Genomic DNA, 22,310 nt, shown 5'->3' on the forward strand with positions numbered 1-22,310 from the left:
CCCCCCAGCGTCGGGTGTCCCCCCCAGCTCCGGGTGCCCCCTAGCGCCGGGTGCCCCCCAGCTCTGGGTGCCCCCAGCGTCGGGTGCCCGCCCCCCCAGCCTCGGGGGGGGGGGCATCCCCTGGTGGGATGGCAGGCAAGTTTTCACCGATTCTCAGTTTCTGCATGCATCGTGAGGATCTTTATCATTTTCACTCACCGAAGAACAATTCTCTGCAGACACCAAAAAGTCGCACAAGACTGTACTCTACTTTTTTTTTTTTTTTTAAGATTTTATTTATTTGACAGAGACACGACGAGAGAGGGAACACAAGCAGGGGGAGTGGGAGACGGAGAAGCAGGCTTCCCGCCGGGCAGGGAGCCTGATGCGGGGCTCGATCCCAGGACCCTGGGATCATGACCTGAGCTGAAGGCTGACGCTTAACGACTGAGCCACCCAGGCGCCCCTAAGATTTTTATTTTTTAAGTAATCTCTACACTCAATTTGGGGCTTAAACTTATAACCCCAAGATCAAGAATCACAGGCTGTAGGGACTGAACCAGCCAGGCATCCCGACTGTAGCCCACTTTAGATGGCATTTATAAGTCCCAGACTTCCCTTACTTCTGACTGACCAGCTATAAATCAGGGGTTCCAAAGACCCCCTCCTCAGGTTGGATAATTTGCTAGAATGGCTCGTAGAACTCAGGCACACATCTGACTTTCATTTACTGGTTTATTATAAACGATGTAAACCAGAAACAGCCAAATGGAAGAGATGCACAGGACAAGCTAGGCAGGGGTGGGGGGATATGGAACTTCCATGCCCTCTCCAGCTGGGCCACCTTCCCAGCACCTCCATGTCCTCATCAGCTCTGAGGTCTCCTAATTCTGTCATTTAGGGTTCTTTTTTTTTAAATGACAGTTTCATCATGTAGGCATGACAGGTTATAATCCCCAGCCCCTCTCCCCTCCTGGGAAGGTTGGGGATGGAGGTGGAGGCTGAAAGTTCTAGGCTTCTAACTATGGCTTGATCTTTCCAGCTACTAGTCCCATTCTGAAACTATCTAGGAACTGGGGACAAAGACCAAATATATATTTCTTATTATCCCACAGAGTCAGTAACTGTCCTTTGTCCTGGACTGTCTTTCGAGGATGTGCATATAAAGAACAGCCTTGGAAGACAGAGATAGTGTCTCCATCTGGTGCAAAGGACAGGCGTTCTTACTGAGTTCCCGGTGCTCAAGGTTCCTCTCCCGCAACGCTACCCACTCTGTGTGCAGGCATCCAGCTGGGCCCATCTGAGCCACTCTTGTGGGAATTGGTGCTTTTGAGGAATCTGCAGGGAGGCTGATAATCTGGCTCCTGCTATTACTGTGAGAAGTAAAATGTCCTTTCTCTCTGATGGGTGGCAGAATATGTCACTTTGGCATAAGAATTATTTTGAGCTAAAGGCACTTAACAATACAGGTGCAAGAAAGGTGCTCTGACCCTCTCCTTTTTCTTCTGGAAAGCAGGAGATAAAACCCTTATGTGGAAGATGTCCTCCCTATATACTAAGATGAAAGTAATTTTCTTTCTTTCTTTCTTTCTTTTTTTTTTTTTTAAGATTTTATTTATTTATTTGAGAGAGAGAATGAGAGAGAGAGAACATGAGAAGGGGAGGGTTAGAGGGAGAAGCAGACTCTCCGCTGAGCAGGGAGCCCGATGCGGGACTCAATCCCAGGACTCTCTAGGATCATGACCTGAGCCGAAGGCAGGTTAGCTGAAGTCGCTTAACCACCTGAGCCACCCAGGCGCCCGAGCGCCCGAAAGTAATTTTCTTAACATCAAGGGCAGGAAGTAGAAGCTGAGAGGATTCTGTACAGACCTTGTTACAATAATTCTTCCTTTAGCCTCCTCATCTATTTTAGTTACTTTCCCACCATTGCCTCTCTTTGTTCAACCTCATATAAAAGCAGTTCAGTTTTGCCACTTCTTTGGATATTCATTCCTTATGAGGGTTCACATGTCATGTAAAACTTTTATGAAATAAGTTTGTATGGTTTTTGCTTGTCATGTCCTATGTCAGGCCCAGATGAAAATCCTGAGAGGGTAAGATAAATTTTTGCCTTACATCTCTGACCCAGGAGTCTCTTGTGTTCCACAAGCAACCTTGGAACTGGCAGGTTAATTAGTTACCTTATAAACACAGTAAAATATCAGAATGTTCACAGTTCTTGAAAGATACATGTTGTCAACAGGCAGAGAAAAGGAGACACTTTGGTGTTTAAATTGTTACCACTTAAGTGTAAGTTACAATTCACATTTAGGAATCACAGTGCTGTGAAGGGAAGGGATGCAGGATATGAGATTGCATAAAGCCAAAAAGTCATACTCCTATTGTTATTTCCTTATTTGCCCTTTTAGACACTTGTCTTTTCTTTCCACTTTGGAATTTGAGAGTTGCCCTCTGGTGCTCATTATCCCACAATGGATTCCCATCTTCCTCCTCTCGGTACAACACATTTTTTCATGCTGAGACATGTATGAAATGATGATATTGATGAGCTATCTGATGATATTTTCCATTTTGTAAAATTTGAGCATATCGGATTTACTAATTGCCTTATCTTGTCACTTGATTAATTTCCTGTCACTATTGCATATATCCCCTAATTCTTCAAAATGACAGTGAAAGTCCAAATACTCTTTTCTGACTACTCCGTGCATCAGGTATTATCTTTCCTCGGAGACCTTCCTCCCAGACTGCTTCTCTGTCATGCTCGTCTGGACTGATTGCAAAGAAATGGGGGTTTGCCTTTGCCGCCTCCTTCCTTTTGCTGTACAGTCGCTTCTTGGATCCCATCTCTTTTTTTTAATTCTTGATTTCACTAATTTGCTTGGGTGGAGTTTATGATAAGCATGTGAGGTAAAATTTTTGAGACCTTTCATGTCTTTAAAATCTTTATTTTACCTAATAGTTTTAATAATTTGATTACAGAAATCTAAGTTAAAATTGTTTCCATTAGGATTTTGAAGGCATCACTGTACTGTCTGTCATCTTCAAGTGCTATTCTTGATTATTCCAATGCTAACTTATTTCCTTGTCATTTATATTTGACTTTTCTTTTTCCTGCCTGAAAACTCTGGCAGTCTTTCTTTATCCACAGTATTTTGTGCGGATGTTTTGCCATTCTTTGAACCATGTGCATGGCAGGCCTTCCCCTCTAGGAACTGATTTTCTTACATGATTAGATAATTCGTCTCTTTTGATCATTTCAGTCTTTTGGAACTTCTGCTAATTGGGATTCCTGGATTGGTTCTCTAGACTTTTTTTTTTTGGTTTCCCTTTTATGCATTTGAAAAGATGCGCAAGCAGAAAAATTTTGAAGCACAATATCAAAATGCGCACTTTTGAACGTATCACTCAAAGTCTAGACTCGCACAGTGGCCATCAGCTCCGTGTGCTGATTTAGTGCCTCAAACGCGGCTCGTGTGCTGAGGACGTGAATTTTTGGTTCTAATTACTTAACATTTAAATTTAAAAGAGGGCTCTGCATTCTGTTATTGAAAACTTCTGAGTATGTTTGGGACAACTTGGCCTTACGAATTTATTTTTTCAACTGTAAGTTTTATGAAATCCAAGTACAGACTTAAGTATAGTATTTCCAATGAAAATTTAGCATACAAACTGAGGGGTGCTGTAAATGTAGACTACAGCACAAAATAAAATACTTCATTAACATGTTTTTGATTGTGTATCGAAATGATAGTTTGAACATACTGGGCCACGTAGAAATACACTACTAAAATTTATTTCTTTTTCTTTTAATGAGGACATTTTAAATTATATATGTGGCTGGCATTAAGTTTCTTTTTTTTTTTTTTTTTTAAGATTTTATTTATTTATTTGACAGAGAGAGATAGCAAGAGCAGGAACACAAGCAGGGGGAGTGGGAGAGGGAGAAGCAGGCTTCCCAGTGAGCAGGGAGCCCGATGCGGGGCTCGATCCCAGGGCTCTGGGATCATGACCTGAGCCGAAGGCAGACGCTCAACGACTGAGCCACCCGGGCCCCCTGGCATTAAGTTTCCACTGGACAGGTCTGGGCTGGAATATCACTAAGACATTTGCATCAACTTATGTGCCTCTCTCCTATCCCATCACTGTGTCTCCTTTTCAGAGGTAACCACTATGCTAAATTCTGTGCTTATCATTCCTTTACTTACACGAATAATACACTTATGAATAGATCACCAATCAATGTATTATTTTGTCTTCCTTGTTTCTGAACCTCATACAAATGGCACCAAACTGTATGCTGGTTTCTGGGCCTTGCTCTTCCCCTTCAACCGGGATTGTCCACTGGTGACCCACGTTACTGTGTAGATAACCCAGTCAGGTCATTCATGTTCACTTCTATAAGAAAAAATTTTTTAAATGTGGCAAAATATGTTCTTCTACTTACTGTTGGTGAACACTTGGATTGTTGCTAGGTTTGGCTATCATGAGCAAATACGCTGTGAAAATCCTTGTACGTGGCTGTCAGTCCTGGTGGGGGTTTTTCTCAGGGTGCGTCCCTAGGATGGATCTGTAAGGTTCTGGGGGACAGGTCAGCTTTACAGGATAGCATCTATTCACTTTCCAAAGAGGCTGCATCCGTTTACAGCACCACCAGTGAATGCTGCAACTCCACGGCCTGGCCAGAACTTGGTGAGGCCCATTTTTACCTTTCTCTGCCTAGCAGGAGTCTCACACGGTGTCACTGTGCTGAGTTCCTTGTTATGGAGACTGGACTCCTTTCTGTGTTTAGTCATCATTCTTTTTCAGTTTTCTGTGAAGTATTTCTTTATGCCTTCTGCCTTTTTGGGGGGTTGTCTTTTGCTTATTGATTTAAAGGAATTTTTATATAAGGTCAAACCATATTAAACTGCCTCTATTCAACCTTTAGATATGGCAATTCATATGACTCAACCTAAGAAATATATATATTTATTTTTTTAACCATTGATTTTTAAAAATTGTTTATTGTTATGTTAATCCCCATACATTATATCATTAGTTTTTGATGTAGTGTTCCATGATTCATTATTTTCGTATAACACCCAGTGCTCCATGCAGAATGTGCCCTCCTCAATACCCATCACCAGGCTAACCCATCCTCCCACCCCCCTCCCCTCTAGAACCCTCAGTTTGTTTTTCAGAGTCCATCGTCTCTCATGGTTTGTCTCCCCCTCTGATTTCCCCCCCTTCATTCTTCCCCTCCTGCTATCTTCTTCTTCTTCTTTTTTTTTTCTTAACATATAATGTATTATTTTTTCAGAGGTACAGATCTGAGATTCAGCAGTCTTGCACAATTCACAGCGCTCACCATAGCGCGCGTGCACGCACACACACACACACACACATATATATATTTTAAAGAGAGCGTGAATGGGGGAGGGAGGGGCAGAGGCAGAGGGAGAGAGAGAATCTTAAGCGGACTCCACAATCAGTGCAGAGCCTGATGCAGGAGTGGATCTCCCAACTCTGAGATCATGACCTGAGCCGAAATCCAGGGTTGGACGCTTAACCAACTGAGCCAGCCAGCCGCCCTCAACCTAAAATATTTTAGCTGACAATTATTTGCCAAGTGTATGTGTTCAAAATATCTTTTTTCAAGTCATGAGAAAAGTGTATTTTCCCTTTTTTATGGTGAATTTGATTAAAGAAATTCATTTTAATCTAGTTGAATTTATCAGAAAAAATTTTAAAAATTAACCTTTTTTGGTGTCTTGAGAAATCCTTTCTTAACCTTAGGGTACAAATATTGTCCAAAATTTACTGATAAAAGGATAAAAGTTTGCCTTTCACAAGTCTTGGCTATTCTTGGCTAAGAATTACACTGCAAAATAAATTTCAGAATCAGTTTGTCATTTTCCACAAAAATGCACTCTTGGGATTTTTATTTAGGTTGCAGTGAATCTATTGCTCAATTTTGGGAAGAACTGTTGTCTTTTTTTTTTTTTTTTAAATCTTCCTTTTTATTCTCAAGATAGGGTAATACAAAACTCCAAGGGCTATTGGACTGGGCTGGCCCTCATGTGGGCTCTAGTGCTTTGGAGGAGGCAGAACCGAGTCCCCAGGAATGGGAAAGCGTTACATCAAAAGGACAGCAGTAGCTACTGCACCAAGTCCAACAGCCCCAGTCACTCCCAGGGCATAGACACAGCAGGGCTTGGGCTCTAGCCCTTGGGGGTCGTCGGGAGGAGATGATAACTGCTTTGAGATAACTGAGCAAAAGAGCCAGTGCAGAGGGTCTGGTGGGAGAAATGGGAAGGTCAAGGATAGGGATCGTCCTCTCTCTTCTCCTACTACTGAAGGGCAGAGGCACGTGACCCCAGCAAGGGGCCGAAGCATGTAGTAGCTACTTGGATCCCATCGTGGAGAAGCCAGACCACTCCAGGGCTGGTTAGCTGGCTTTGGCGGGCGGGGGAATACTGGTCATGAGAACAGAGACAAACCATTGCAACTTTTGTGCTGCTTGTGTCCCGGCTCTAGAGCTTCCTCAGGACTGACCTTCTCCTTGGCTCCTTAATCGAAGACGACTTTGTGAGTGATGAGCGAGAAGCCAAAGACCTGACGTCCACAGTGCCTTGCAACTACAACTTCTGGTACTGTGCTCACGCCAGCAGCATCCCCCCAGCTTCCGCAGCAGCCAACGCTCCGCCAGTCTCAGGCCGGGCCACCATCACACAGATGCCTTCCTCCCGCGCCCTCTGCTCCCCCATCTGTTTCCAGGCCCTGTGAGCCTTCGCCGCACATCCCGGTCATAGGCATCGGACACGGCAGGGACACGAAGTCCAGCCCTTCGTCATTGCGCCCTGTGAGCGGTTCACACCACCGAGGCCGGGTAAGTTGATGTGATCACGGACCAGCATGTTATCTCCGACCTCAGACTCGGGGTTGAGGCCTCCAGCCGGGCTGCCGACCCCTAGGGTGTCCACGCCCGTAAGGAAGAAGACCCTCACTGGGAATGTCACCTTCCAGAGCGGGCGGCCTTCCTGCAGGGGGAACCGGCCCTGCACCTCACACAGGCCCTGCCATGCGGGAACCCCGACTGCAGTCGACCCGCACGAGCAGGCGCGGCTCGTCGGGGAAAGCTTGGCATCTCGCCGCAGTCAAAGCCCTGCGCGGCGGTTAAGTTACCCGCCGGATCTCCTAACCCGGAGCCCCAGACGACTGCCCCTTGAGGTCGGCGCTCGGTGTGGCGCAGAAGCCTTCACTCGTGTTCTGAGCATCGTCACCCGAAAATCGGGTCTCCGTGGTGCGGCCGCCGCCCTCTCGAGGCGCGCGCGTGGCCTCCGGGATCCGGCCCGCGGAGCAGAGGCCGCGCCGCGCTGGCCTCTTTCCCCGCCCGGAGTCCCCAGCCGATGGCAGCCGCACGCGCGAGCCAGCCCCGTCTGCATGGTGACACACCCCGGTTCAAGAACCCACATCTTCGCAACGCTGAGTCTTCCCGCGCATGAACAAATACAGCCTGGACCAAGAACGGTCGCGTCGGTCTTGAGGAAGAGAAACAGGCCTTCACTCTACCAGGCGAAAAGGCATTTTCACTCCAGTCTTCCTAGAACACCGCTGTGACCGAGACACCTGGTCTAGAGACTGCCAACGGACTCTCAGCCCTGCGTTAAGAAACCCCAGAGGACGAGCTTGACCTCCAGGAATCCTCGGATGTCTCCGGAACATTTTAAAGTAAACCGTGAGGAAGCACTGAAGGAATTTCAGGTATTCTGCCTTGTGGAAAAAGAAGTGCTTGATTTGCCTTGAAAATTTTGGAAGACTGTCTTGAGCGCAGGGGCTGAAACTTGCTCTGTGGTGATCACAGGGCACCAACTGCACCCGTGTGTAGAAGCTACGGAGACACACCTCTGTTCACGGATGGTCCAAGATCTGAAACCTGCATCTTGTTCCGCCTTTTAAAACGGAGTGATGTGGGCATTCTCTACTTCCGTTGTGAAGGTAAAGTGAAAATCTCACTGTATCCATGTTCCGAGTGACTTTTTTCTCAGATTTTGCATTAGGGTAATTAGGTTAAAGAACTGTGTTGTTACCTGGTGAGTTTCTAAGTAAACTGTGACTAAATCAGTAACTCTAGTTTTGGTAACTCTTCAGAATTAGTTACAGAAATCTTAGGGTTTTCACAAGTACTAATATGTTTTATTATTCAACTATGCATCTCATCTTTGAACCCCTTGTACAGTATTCCTGCCAAATTTACTACCTTATGGCAGAGTTTATTCCAGTTTAGGACCCCTTTTAAATGTACAAACTTGGGCGCCTGGGTGGCTCAGTCGTTAAGCGTCTGCCTTCGGCTCAGGTCATGATCCCGGGGTCCTGGGATCGAGCCCCGCATCGGGCTCCCTGCTCGGCAGGAAGCCTGCTTCTCCCTCTCCCACTCCCCCTGCTTGTGTTCCTGCTCTCGCTATGTCTCTCTCTGTCAAATAAATAAATAAAAATTAAAAAAAAAATAAATGTACAAACTTTTGGGCGCCTGGGTGGCTCAGTCGTTAAGCGTCTGCCTTCAGCTCAGGTCATGATTCCAGGGTCCTGGGATCGGGCCCCACATTGGGCTCCCCGCTCAGCAGGAAACCTGCTTCTCCCTCTCCCACTCCCCCTGCTTGTGTTCCCTCTCTCGCTGTGTCTCTCTCTGTCAAATAAATAAAATCTTTAAAAAAAAAAATAAATGTACAGACTTTTCCCACAGGTAAAATATCTGAACTTTCTTCAGTGTTTCCCCCCCCAACGCTCATTTTATTATTTATTTATTAATTTATTATTTAAATTCCAGTTAGTCAACACACAGTGAACTCTTAGTTTCAGGAGAATTCAGTGATCCATCACTTACATACAACACCAGTACTCATCACAACAGGTGCTCTCCTTAATGCCCATCCCCTATCCAGCCCATCCCCTACCCCCCTCCCTCCATCAACCCCCAGTCTGTTCTCTATCGCACAACACTCATTTTAGATGTTCAGGAAACATCCGAAGATTCCTGGAGGTCAAGCTAGTCCTCTGGGGTTTCTTACTGCAGGACTGAGAGTCTGTTGGCAGTCTTTAGACCAGGTGTCTGGATCACAGCGGTGTTCTAGGAAGACAGTGGTCGTGTGGAAGATGGACAGGTGAGGGTGGTGTCTAGAAGGCTCGTATTTGAGCTCCATACAGAGGTCTTTAAAGTTTCACAACAGAATGTCGGGCCCGCTACCCCCTCCAGTTAACTGGTGTCTGAAGATGTAAGCTCTCCAGTCAACAACACAACACATCCACACTTGAGGATGGTCAAGAATTTAAACTGGAACTGCCATCTTGCTGCATTCTCAAGCTGGGATGACTTTGAGTCTAAAATTTTTTTTTTTTTTTTTTTAAGATTTTATTTATTTGCGAGAGAGACAATGAGAGACAGAGCATGAGAGGGACGAGGGTCAGGGGGAGAAGCAGACTCCCTGCTGAGCAGGGAGCCTGATGTGGGACTCGATCCCGGGACTCCAGGATCATGACCTGAGCCGAAGGCAGTCGCTTAACCAACTGAGCCACCCAGGCGCCCTGACTTTGAGTCTAAAGTCTGAAAGCACCCCATAGTCTGTGGGTGAGACAGACGTTCTGAACATGTACATACATTTTCTAAAAGCTTATACATGCTGTTGTGAAATACAAAACCTCAGATTTTCTAGGACAGTATGACAGTATTTTGTCGAGCATTAAAGTACAACTATTGGGGTGCCTGGCTGGCTCAGTTGTTAAGCGTCTGCTTTTGGCTCAGGTCATGATCCCAAGGTCTTGGGATCGAGCCCCACATCAGGTCCCCTGCTCTGCGGGAAGCCTGCTTCTCCCTCTCCCACTCCCCCTGCTTGTGTTCCCTCTCTCGCTGTGTCTCTCTCTGTCAAATAAATAAAAAATAAAATCTTTAAAAAAAATAATAAAGTACAACTATTGCTGTGTGTGCATTGGAAAACCACTGCCAATTCTCCAGACGTATCCTGAACTGTCCTTATGTCATTTTTTTTCCTCACCAGAAAGCCACATATCCATAATTTCGTCCTCCACAGAGGCAATTTCATTGTTATGTCTTCAACGTTTTCATTTTGGCTTTCACAAACAGTGCAGGAAACGGCCACATAAAGAACGTAAAGTTCCCTGTAGAAATTGAACCTAAGGAACGATGTTTCAGTCCACCCTTGTTTAAAAATAAGAAACCATGTAATCCCCTCTGGAATTTTACTAGAAAATCGCATCTCTTGGACACCTTGTTTTTCTGTATTAGATAATGTATAACCATTTCCCAAAAGGTTTTTTCTTCTGAAACAAGAGCCCTGAAGAGGCTTCAAACAGGATTGTGTCGTCAATTACTTTTGGAAAGCAATGTTTTTATTGCTCCTTTAAGATTTAGATTAGCGTATTATAAACTGATAAGTCTTTAAGGGAATTTAAAAAACCCACCTAGCTAACATTTCCTAAAGTCATTATTTTAAAAGCCTTAACTTGTAAAACACCTTTGAGAAATGTTGGGATAACCCATTGCTCATCTCTCTCTCTCTCTTTTTTTTTTTTACCAACCAAGGAACTTAGAACTAAATTTAATTCTCAATTATGGTCATTATGTTAATTAGGTTGACACATTTGCATCTTCTTCTAGGATTAAAATTTTTTTTTTTTTAGAGAGGGAGAGAGAGGAGAGAGAGAAGAGGGAGAGGAGGGGAGGAGGGAGAGGAGGGAGAGAGAGATTCTCCAGCAGACTCTCCACTAAGCCTTCCTTTCCCATCCCGATCTCAGAAATCCCGATCCCACATGGAAAAGTTCCATTCAGTCTTTAAGTTAAAACAAAACAAAAACCTTGCTAAACATGATCAGTATTTTATCAACTAAAACATGCTCGGTGCTGAACTGAGTTGTGGCCTCACATCTAAGGGATGTGTTGCAGGCTATGGGAAAGGTGCAGGCCTGAGCCTCTGGGGGTATTTCTGCAGAACTTACTAGCTAAGTGATCCTCAGCACGTTTCATCTTTTTATGCCTTAATTTCCTCATCCTGTAGGGATGTTTTATGGATTAAATGAATTAAAATAACGAAGTCGTTAGAAGAGTGGCCGGCATGCGGCAAGCACTAAGAAGTATTCGATATTATTATTACTGACTGGCATTCCTGATTGGAAGCGAACGTGCCCGCTACAAGGTCAGGTAGGTCATGGTCAGGCTCTGGGGAGCTCGGTCGGGGGCCAGCAAGCCGCGAAGAACCAGGCTCCGGAGCAGAAGGAGAAACGGGAAAGTGCAAACACAGAACGGCTTCCCCAGGGGTTGCCGGTCAAACAGCGACTACTGGGAAGGTCGGACAGGTCCTGGGGAGAGGGCCTTCCCACCCTCATCACGCGCGTGGGCTCTCCATCCTCTGTGTCTTCTTTTCTTATGTCCCGTGAGGTTTGCGCTCACTCTGAAAGCTTTTCCACACTGCTCACACTCGTAGGGTTTCTCCCCCGTGTGCACCCGCCGGTGCCCGACGAGAGCTGCGCGCTGGCGGAAGGACGTGCCGCACTCGCCGCAGCTGTAGGGCTTCTCCCCGCTGTGGATGCGTCTGTGCTGCGTCAGGCCCGAGCTGTGATGAAAGGCCTTCCCGCACGCCTCGCACGCGTACGGCTTCTCGCCGGTGTGGATTCTCTGGTGGTTGGTCAGGTTGGACTTCCCGCGGAAGGCTCTCCCACACTGCGCGCAGGCGAACGGCTTCTCGCCCGTGTGCACGCGCTGGTGGACGGCGAGGCAGTGCCGGTCCTGGAAGGTCTTCCCGCAGTGCGCGCACGGGTGCGGCCTCTCCCCGCGGTGCGCGCGCTCGTGCGCCCGGCGCTTGCACTGGTGCCGGAAGGCGCGCCCGCACTCGCCGCACGCGTAGGGCTTCTCGGGCGCGTGCGTCCTGCGGTGCCGGCTGAGCTCCGCCCGGCTGCCGAAGGCTTGGCCGCACTGCGGGCAGCCCCCGCCTCGCGCCCGCGCGTGCGCCCGCGCGTGCTTGCGCAGGTCCGAGCTGCGGCTGAAGGCCCTGCCGCACTCCCCGCACGCGTACGGCCGCTCGCCGCTGTGCGTCCTCGCGTGCTTGCGGAGGTCCGAGCTCCCGCGGAAGGCCCTGCCGCACTCCCCGCACGCGTAGGGCCGCTCCCCGCTGTGCGTGCGGCTGTGCAGCGTGAGGCAATGCTTGAGCGGGAAGGCCTTCCCGCAGACGGCGCACTCGTGCGGCCTCTCCCCGCTGTGGACCAGCTGGTGCAGACGGAGCCGGCTCCTGCTCTCGAAGGCCTTCCCGCACGCGCCGCAGCCGTGCGGCTTCTCCCCGCCGTGCGCCTTCCTGTGGCGGCAGAGCGCGGACGGGCTGCCGAAGGCCTTCCCGCACTGCGCGCAGCGGAAGGGCTTCTCCCCCGTGTGGCTGATGCGGTGCACCGAAAGCTGGCTGCTGGTCTTGAACGCTTTCCCGCACTCGAGGCACACACGGGGCTGCTCGCCAGCACGCACGCGCTCGTGCAGAAGCAGGTCCGCATGCCAACTGAAGCTCTTGCCACGTTCGGCCCCGCTGTGCGGTTTCCGTTCTGGAAGGACTCCGGTATACGGAATACGCTTCGCGCCTGGATTGAAGTTTTTTCTGAGGACCTCTGGGGCCTTTCCTTCGTTGCAGGTCACCTGCTCCCCTCCCAGCGTCTCCATCCCGGGCGCGTCCCGTGGATTCCCTAACTTGACATCCTGGGCACGAGCTCCTCCAGCCTCAGGATCGTGGGACAGGACTTTCAGGAGACTTTTGACGTGGACCCAGCAGACTTCCCCGCTCTCAAACACCTCCTGTTCTGAACTTGCCTTCTCAGTCCCCGGCCAGGTCCTGTCCACTGATACTTAAGGAAATAAAAATGTCACATGTTCAGGGGTCGTGAAACACGGGAGATGGGAGAGGTGAACGGGTGAAGCCCTATGAAGGGTACGTGACTTTCCCAGGCTGGAAGAGAGCTACGGTTATGGCCAAAGGCTGCGACAGGTTGGTATAAGGAGAAGTACCAAGACAGCTCAGACTCTGTAAACTTTACAAAAATCCTTAGAAACCTACTTGTTCTCGAGAATCTCACGGTACGCCCAGGCACCTCGGTCAGGAAACTGAGTCACATCCAACCCTCTCTGTCCTTCAGATTTGCTCAGCTGACATTTTACAATTCCACCTGAGACATGGACTGCAGTCTAACCCCCAGGGACCCATCTGCTCTGCAGTGCAGCTCTGCCCACCTGGGTGCAGGGCACATCCCATCTGGCCCCCCTCACCCAGACCAGGCCAGGTTCTCTCTCCTTGGACTCTGACTCAGGCTCTGACAACAGCCAGTGCTGGGGGGAGGGTGTACCGCCCAGGGGAGGGAGCATCCTGCCATCGGCAGCGAGCAGAGCGGGGCAGTCAGCCAGCACGGAGGGAAGCAGACCTGCAGAGGGGACGGTGGGGCGAGGGCCCTGATGTCCCCCTGCTCTTAGCTTCCATGACACCCCTGAATAATAAATTCTCATTGTTTTGCCTGTTAGTTTGAGTTAATTTCTACTGCTGGCAACCAGAGCTCTAATAAGTCTTCTCTGTATCTCAGCTCACCCCTTCCTCTCTCTTTCTCCTGCCAGGGCATTCTTGCTCATTAACTGCCCCCCAACCCCTACTGTCCTTTAGTCTGCCTCCCCTCGAATCTGTGCTCTACTCTGCTTCCAGATTTTTCTTTCTAAAAATCAAATCTAATCATGCCACTCCTCAGCTTGAAAGGTCTCAGTGGCACTGCGTGGTTAACCAGACGGAAAGGAGGTAAAGCGTGCAGGTCAGAGCCGCAGGTCTGCAGTGGGACCATCTGGGCTGAAATCCTCACGCTGACTCCTACTGGCTGTGCAGCCCGCGGGGTTGGCTGCATCTCCCTGGCCTCAGTTGCTCATCTGTAAGATGGGATCATTTTACATATGCTAAGGTGGGTAAAGCACTTGCCACACGGACGTGAATGCTTCATCAATGTCACTCCTACTGTCAGAATAAAGTTCAAAGTCTGCAGTTTATCAAAACCCCTCTGAATCGTGGCCTTGCTCCTTGCTGCTCCCACACCGGCCGCCTGGAGCCCTTTGCTCCGGCCACGCTGCGCACACTTCATGCTTTTCCTCCTCAGCACTTCCCCACGTTCTCAGAATGCCTCTTCCCTCCTCCCACTAAACCATCTGACTTACGCCACCGCTTAGTTCATGGTCATTCCTTCCACAGCCACCTGGTCCCCAACTCAGATTCAGATGCTTCTCTTCCGTGTCTGTGTATCCCAGGTACGTATCTGTGACTCCCGCTATTCCGTGCCACCCCTCACTACCTGCCTTCCCTGCTAGGCAATAATATTTGATGCCATCTCAGTACCTTGTTGAGTGGCTGGTGTGCAATTGCTCAATAAATGTTTGTTGGAGGGCAGGAGGGAGGAGGAAGGAAGAGTAGGTATTGTGATAGGGCAGCTGGGCTGGCCTACAGATAAGGGACACTTTTTTGAAGGACGGATGGAGAAAACAGTTTGAATGAGGAGCTGGTACTGATTCACGACTGACCAGGAACGTGGGTCAGGGAGTGTGAGAGGCAACGTGAGAGAGAGGTGGACCCGGGTACAGAAACAGGGAGGGCTCGGTGGAGACGGGCTGCGGGCAGGCGAGTTTGCCTTCAGGCATGCCGCTCTCCAGCAGACGACGGGATACCCAGCAAGCCGGGAGTTAGGAACAAGAGTGCTGCCCAGGAAAGGGGAGAAGGGAGCCATGTCCATGCAGCCAGCCCCTGCCGCCGAGCTGACGCCGTGAGGGAAAGCAGAGAAAGGCAAGGGTCAGAGGCCCGGGGCTCAGTGTGGGGAAGGTCCTGAACGAAAACTAGGGGCAGAAAAGCAGGGTTCTCTGAGCACTGGAGGAACTGATACACAGAAGGGAGGTGAACTCACTGAGCTTTCTCTGAGGACCGAATTGCAAAGGGCCTATTAGATAGGGTGCAAAGAAGCAATCAGATCATGACAGAATATTTGCCCAAAGAGTTTGCTGCTGTTTGTTTTCTCTTTGTTAGGGTGCCCGGGCGGGTGAGGACGGATGACCCGGCACTAAGAACGTTCTACAAACACCTGCCCCAGGGCACCCAGCAGGAGGCTGGAGCGCCTCCATCACTCACCTGGGAAGGAGCAGCTCAGGAACCCCCCGTCCTGCAGATCCTGAACGCAGGGCTCGTTCCCTTGCTCCAGATGGGAGATCAGAGGAGGCTTAGGGACCGCAAAGCCTGGTCGTGGAGAAGGAATACGAGTGTGCAGAGCAACATGACAAGGGTCCTAATACCCAGCCTTGACCCCTCTGTCCACGTAGGGCAACAAGAAAGAAATGGCCATTGGGGTAGAGAGAGGGTTTGTTCAGGGGTCTGGTCACATGGAAACGTGTACGGATATTCGCAGAAGAGTCCTACTCAAAAGGCAGAGGAGGAGACCCTGGGGGACGGTCGCTGCTCTTTCAATGATCTTGCCATATAACAGAGGCAAGAATATGAGGCCCCACATACATCAGTAAACAACGCAACTGAAAGGAAAAGCAAACAGTACTGAGCCAAGTGCAGGGACGTCCTTACCGACCGAGATCACGTTCCCGTAGTTCTCCAACATGACGTCTGCATAGAGGTGCCGCTGAGCGCGGGTCAGACACTGCCACTCTCCACTACTGAAGTGCACGGCCACGTCCTCAAACGTCACCGAGTCCTGAAACAGTGCAGTCCCGCTGTCCTGGAGAAAACCCCATGGGGCCCTCCCCCTTTGGGAGAAGGTTTATAGAAACGAGGTGGTTACTGTGTTTTGTGTATTTGGGTTGAGGTGAAAGGAAGTGAACACCCATGGCAGAGGGAACAAGGAATGAATGGCGTGTCATCCAGTGGAATGTTCCTCGAGAGGGAGCACCTGCATTTGGGGGCTGAGTCAGGGAATGAGTGGAAGGAGGCGGTGCTGTATTTCCGGGAAGGATGGAGGGGCCGCAGCTTACCCGGGCCTGGCTCATCGGTGTGCTCTTTGCTCTGGGCTGGTCTCCTTGGCTTCCCTCTCTGCCAAAGGCAGGATGCTGAGGGGTTGGCAGAGCTGAGAGAAACGAGGCGGGTCAATTTGGTACAGTATTACCGAAACCTTCCGCTTTCCTCTTTTCCCCGGTATAGAAGCTTCTCGAGCCCCGTCTTCCCCATTATTTCTCCAGCCTCGGGTTCGGCACAAGGTCGCGCGGATGGCCAGTGCTCTCTCCCTCACCTACGACGTGTTTTCTCCTCTGGTCTCTCTTCATCCTAGAATGACCTCACCCCTCCCCGCCCCAAGCCCACATCACTGACTCCTGGCTTGTGGGATAACCTCTCCTCCAGTATTTGAACGGGTTGAAGGGGTGGGGTGGGGCGAACAGAAAGGACGAAAGTGAGGAATAGAAATATGCAGGGACAGGCCCAAAGCTTGCTCCTTTCGGTAACTTCGTGGCTGCTCTGCCCCCAGTTAGTTTCTTGGAAAATTTTCTTTCCTGTTCTTCTTAGAGAACCACCACCTTCCCCCTGTGATTCTGAGTTTCTCCTATTAATTCCCGAGCCCTAAACCACCCTCCCCACACCTGGGTAGTAGAGCACACACTGCTAGTCAACGCGGCCCTAAGTCCTTCCTAGTGGGCCCGCCCAACCTTCCTCCAGCTGCAGTGTTTGCGGCAACTAACCTTTCTAGAAAGTTCATCAGCACATTCCAAATCAGAGTCTGAACAGTTTCTTTCAGAAGATACCAGTGGGGTTAGTCACCAGTTGGTAAGACCCAAGGATTACCCTGTGGCCTCAGGTCCCCAAAATTTCATTCCAATTTCGCCGAAACTTCAATTTAGGAGCAGACTGGTTTCTTCCCAGAGAAACTCCCCACGATTCTTCTTCGGTTTAGGCTACTCTTGGCTTTTGACCAAGACCCGGACTGTGTTTTAGTCCTCATGGGCCCCACTCTGTCACCCCGCGTCTCACTCTACAAGCCCACGCGCTCGGTAATTCTTTGTCGCACAGTCCCACAGCCACCTGGCCTGCACACAGCTCACAGCAGATGCTCGGTCTGCTCTGCTCCTTGTGATGTCAAAAACTCAAACCCCCCCACTGTTTTTTTTTTTTTTTTTTCCCAATCCACACTTTATCATGAACATTTTCAAATATAGAGAAAAGCTGAAAGGTTTAGTAAACATCCACATACTCACTTTAACGTTCATAATATGTGCTCTATCGCGTATCTGTCCATCTAACTAGCCCTCTATTAATTCACTTTATTTTTTGCTGCATTTCAAAGTAATCGAAGATATCAGCATACTGCACCCCAAAACACCTTATGGTCCATATCATGAACTAGAGTTCAGTATTTGTTTACGTTCTTGTTGAGGTAAAATTTACTACAGTAAAATAAACAAGTCTTAAGTGTACTATTGGGTGAGTTTTGACAAAACATACCCCTATTTAACCCAAACTCCCCTCCAGATATATCCCAGTTGGATTTTTACTATACCCTCTTCACAGACTGGGAAAGTTTTGTTAACTCACAGCAGTTCTTCTTTTTTTTAAAAAGTGCTCATCACACTAAGAATTTTTTTGAATTGTGGAAAAAAATACGTAACAAAATTTACCGTCTTAACCGTTTTTAAGTGCACAGTTCAGCAGTGTTAAAAATACTCACAGTGTTGTGTAATCTCCAGAGCTTTTTCATCCTGCAAAACTGAAACTCTATACCCATTACACAACTTGCTATTTCTCCCTCCTCAATCCCCGGTCACCACAGTGGTTCTTAGGCTTTAGTTTTTAGCTTCAGATTTTGAAAGGTCAGTTTCTGCCCTCAAGTTAAACATGAACTTGGGAGGGGCGCCTGGATGGCTCAGTCGTTGAGCGTCTGCCTTCGGCTCGGGTCATGATCTCAGGGTCCTGGGATCGAGCCCCACATCGGGCTCCCTGCTCAGCGGGAAGCCTGCTTCTCCCTCTCCCGCTCCCCCTGCTTCTCCCTCTCCTGCTCCCCCTGCTTCTCCCTCTCCCGCTCCCCCTGCTTCTCCCTCTCCCGCTCCCCCTGCTTCTCCCTCTCCCACTCCCCCTGCTTGTGTTCCCTCTCTCTGTCAAATAAATAAAATCTTAAAAAACAACAACAACAAAAAACATGAACTTGGGAGACAGGCTATGTACTCAAACGGCACGAAACTACCTTTGCCAACTCAGGCTGCCATAACAAAATACCACGGCCTGGCTGGCTCACACGCTGGAAACCTACTTCTCATGGTTCTGGAGGCTGGAAGTTGGAGATCCAGGTTCTGGCATGAGCCCTGCCCAGCTTGCCATCCTATCCTCATGTGGGGGATGCAGACAGCTCTAATAAGGACACGAATCTCTTCACGTGGCCCCACCCTTATGTCTTTCTCTAAACCAAATTACTTCCCAAAGGCCCCACCTCTAAATATCACCACAATGGGGGTTAGGGCTTCAACATGTGAATTTTGAGGGGACACAAACATTCAGCCAGTAACTGTTTGTTAAAGCAGTGTACAGATATTATCTAGGATGAGGTTCATTCATTTATATGTTAGATACCTATGAACTTTATATGTTAGGTAACTATGAACTTTATGGTCCTGAAAATCACCAATGGGAAGAGAATTTAAGGTCTTATGAAAAAAGAGGACCAGGAGATGCAGGTCAGATGTGAACCATAAGAGTGTGTATAATTTTATATTTAAAAAAATGAAATTAAACACCCAAGTTAAGCAGTGTCGATTATCTTCTACCTCAAATATATTCTATATTATTAATTTTCATTTATGATTCCTGGGCGCCTGGGTGGCTCAGTTGGTTAAGCGACTGCCTTCGGCTCAGGTCATGATCCTGGAGTCCCTGGATCGAGTCCCGCATCGGGCTCCCTGCTCGGCGAGGAGCCTGCTTCTGCCTCTGACCCTCCCCCCTCTCATGTGCTCTCTCTCTCTCATTCTCTCTGTCTGAAATAAATAAATTAAAAAAAAAAATCTTAAAAAAAAAATTTTCATTTATGATTCCTTATACAGTTGAAATTTCAGGATTTCTCCTCTGGAAGTTCCAATAATATACTCTTTTCTTCTTTGTAGATAATATATACTAAAAGTCTACTTTTGGGGTGCCCAGGTGCCTAGTCCTCTGTCCAAAAGTCTGCCTTTCAGGGTCTGCCTTTGGAACTACGGAACTGCTGAATGCTGTCTCCTGGGTTTTACCTCCATCAGCCACTTCTCCAGTCTTTTTCTTTTTTTAAAGATTTTATTTATTTCAACTGAGAGAGACAGCGAGAGAGGGAACACAAGCAGGGGGAGTAGGAGAGGGAGAAGCAGGCTTCCCGCGGAGCAGGGAGCCCGATGCGGGGCTCGACCCCAGGACCCTGGGATCATGACCTGAGCCGAAGACAGATGCCTAATGACTGAGCCACCCAGGTGCCCCGCCACTTCTCCAGTCTTGTCCACTTTGCTCTTCACACACGTCATCACTCAGCACTTCTAAAGCCCAGCCTCACATTCCTCCATCTACCTTTATTTTTCCCAAAGCTTCACGACAAAACCTTTGCTCCTTCTTTGCCACTGTTTTATCTTCTGTTTCTCAGGGACTCATTTTATACTTTTAAAATCTCAGGGTTCCAGAAAGGTCTACAGAAGTGAAATTACATACATTCAACATGGACATGTTGGCAAAACTGGTGGGGTAGGAGTTACTGAATGATACCACAGGTTTTATGTACACATATATGTTATTTATCGTGTCAAGTTGTACATATAATACGTGATGGAATGCAATTTCTTTGATAAGTTGCTTTGTAGAATTTTTTCTTATAAGTCTGATTATTTTTTCCAAATTTGGTGTAAGATGAGGGCAGAAACTGAATAATTTAGTTCCTCTCAATACTGATCCAAGCCTAGAATAGTCTTCCAATAAATGCTCAATAATGAGGGGCTTCCCAAGCCCCAGGAAGCATCTCCTCCCTGCCTCCCTCCACCCCTCTTGGCACAATACCCTATGTGCCTCACCTCTTTCCTGCAGGAGCTCAGCATCAGGGGTCCCAGGCAGCTGGCGTGGTGGGCCTGGACTCTCATGTGACACCACTGCCTATTACGAGGCACAGAAAAACTCAGGGAGGTTATGGACAGGAGGAAAACAAGCCCTAAACAACTATAAACTATAAACTATAAAGCTTTGTCCGTGGAAATCGACTCCCAGACATACCAAGAGGGGAGAGAAATTCAGGGACTCAGTCCCTGATACACCTTATGAAAAACAGAAAAGTCGGGACGCCTGGGTGGCTCAGTCGGTTAAGTGTCTGCCTTCAGCTCAGGTCATGATCCCAGAGTCCTGGGATTGAGTCCCACATCAGGCCCCCTGCTCCGCGGGGAGCCTACTTCTCCCTCTCTCTCCCTCTGCCTCTGCCTCTCTCTCTATCTCTCATGAATAAATAAATAAATAAAAAAGAAAGAAAAACAGAAAAGTCTTCCTCTCTGTCACTGGAAAGTTTTCATGGTCACGAAGCCATCCAGGAAAAATAATATTTTGAAGCAGGAAACTTCCACCATGGCCCCCACTGCTTTCCTTTTTTGTACTCGCTTCTTCCTCCTCCTTGGGACACGTTGCAGACCCTCCTTTCCTTACCTGCCACATCTTTTTACCCAGCTTTCTTTAGTCTTCCACCGCAGTCCAGATTCTTCCCTGCTGCTTGGGTCAAACTCCCAGAGTCAGTTCTGGCTTTGCCCAGACAACAAATTTGGAAGTGGCCTGGGGGATGCCAGCCAAAGCGCCCCTGATGACCCACAGGGCAGCTGCTGTTTGGCCTGATGTGTCACACAATGCCCTGGATTTGGGCTTCATCAGCACTATTGAGCTAGCTGTGGTCTCACACCTTGTTTTCCTGAATATTCCATGAAAAGGGAAGAGAGGACCATGAACACAGCAAAAAGAAGCAATCACTGGGGATTATCTGTGGGAAAAGAGGGAGCACAGGAAGGCAAACTGGAAATGTTACGTATCTGGAATATGACCTCCACAGCTACCATCCTGGTCCAAGCCGCCATCGCGCGCCTTGCTCCCCAATCTTACTAACTGGTCTCCCTGCGTCTATCCTTCCCTTCCACCTCTTACCAATACAGCGGTCAGAGCGGTGTGCTTGAAACCTAAACTGGGTCATTTCATCTCTGCTTACAACCTCCCGTCTCCAGCTTACTCGGAACAGGGCGGACACACGTGCCCGTTCCTTCTGACCACCTCTCTCACGTACTCAGAATAAAAGCTGGTCTTACGTGGCATAAAGTCTACAGACGCGCCGAGCGCCGCTCCTCCTGCGCTCCTCCTCGTCCCACCGTGCTCACTCACACAGACCTTTCTCTCCCCCCTTAGGGCTTTTGCACCGGCCGTCCCTCCACCGCCAGCAATTCTCAGGGCACACGACCTCGCTTCCAAGTGTGTGCTTGTCTGTCATCTTCCCAAGATCGGCTCTAGGCGCCCTACGAACGCTGCCACCTGCTCGCTCCTTCCGATCCCGACGCCTACCTGGCGTTACCTTTCCTCTGTTTTCTCCAGCAGCACCGCCCACTTCCCAGCCCGGTAAGTCACCGGTTCTGCGCCGTTATGTAGGGTCGGTCTCTCCCTCACTGCACTGGGCGGGCTCCCGAGGGCAGGGATTTCTGGCCACTGCGCTCGCAGCTGTACTTGCAACGCCTAAAACAGCGCTGCCCCAGCGGCTCAAGGAATGCCCGCGTGCGCGGACGCTGGGAGGACAATAAATGCGGGGTAGGAACAGGGGGCCAGAACCTGCGGGAGAGCCCCGTCTGGCGGCGAAGCCCGCCCCTCCCGCCGCGACCCTGGACGACCCGGCCGTAGCGCGGGAGCCCGCGGCCGAGCTCCCACCGCGCGCGGGCTGGAGGCGCGGCCCGGAGGCGCGGCCCTTCCCGCCCACTCGCCCCAGGAGACCAGCAACCGGGAAATCTGTGCCAGCTCCACTTCCTAGTCCTCCGCCACCCACTTCCGGTGGCTTTCTAGGAAACGCGGCCACTCGCTGGTCGGGACGTCCCCGGAAATTCCGCCGGGCCTCTCGCGCGGGCGTCCAGGGAGTTCGCGCGAGTTCCCGAGAGCGCGCGGGGCGCGGGGGTCGCAGCGTGAGTGCGTCAGCACAGCGACCGGCTGTGGTCCGGCTGGGGCTCCTCGCCAGAGCGCGCGGGACTTTTGTGACAGACATATAGGCGAAAGTCACTTTTAAATATCAGCCAAAAACACAAGGTAAATGATGGGCTGCTCTTTTTTCAAACATTAAAACAGTCCTTA

General features: G+C 49.3%; 1 protein-coding gene and 1 pseudogene across 5 annotated transcripts; both read right to left on the reverse strand.

The window, feature by feature from the left end:
- Positions 1-6,306: 6,306 nt before the first annotated feature.
- On the reverse strand, positions 6,307-7,436 carry LOC118027243 (annotated as a pseudogene).
- A 2,577-nt stretch (positions 7,437-10,013) lies between these two features.
- ZNF311 (zinc finger protein 311) lies at positions 10,014-22,005 on the reverse strand. 5 transcript variants are annotated; one of them, XM_034985919.1, is made up of 7 exons: positions 21,550-22,005; positions 20,646-20,901; positions 20,030-20,108; positions 16,001-16,092; positions 15,597-15,723; positions 15,153-15,257; positions 10,014-12,855 (listed from the first exon to the last, which is right to left on the reverse strand). In XM_034985919.1, exons 2-7 carry the CDS (start codon positions 20,652-20,654, stop codon positions 11,309-11,311), a joined length of 1,959 nt encoding a protein of 652 aa, XP_034841810.1. In that variant the 5' UTR covers positions 20,655-20,901; positions 21,550-22,005; the 3' UTR covers positions 10,014-11,308. The 5 variants fall into 5 exon arrangements, with proteins under 5 accessions (XP_034841810.1, XP_034841808.1, XP_034841809.1 ...); XM_034985917.1 differs by having other exon boundaries at positions 20,646-20,970; XM_034985918.1 differs by having other exon boundaries at positions 21,540-22,005.
- Between the last annotated feature and the right edge of the window lie 305 nt (positions 22,006-22,310).

This window comes from Mirounga leonina, unplaced genomic scaffold, assembly GCF_011800145.1.
Source record: "Mirounga leonina isolate KUSES-001 unplaced genomic scaffold, KU_Mleo_1.0 Mir_366, whole genome shotgun sequence".
Classification (NCBI taxonomy): Eukaryota; Metazoa; Chordata; class Mammalia; order Carnivora; family Phocidae; genus Mirounga; species Mirounga leonina.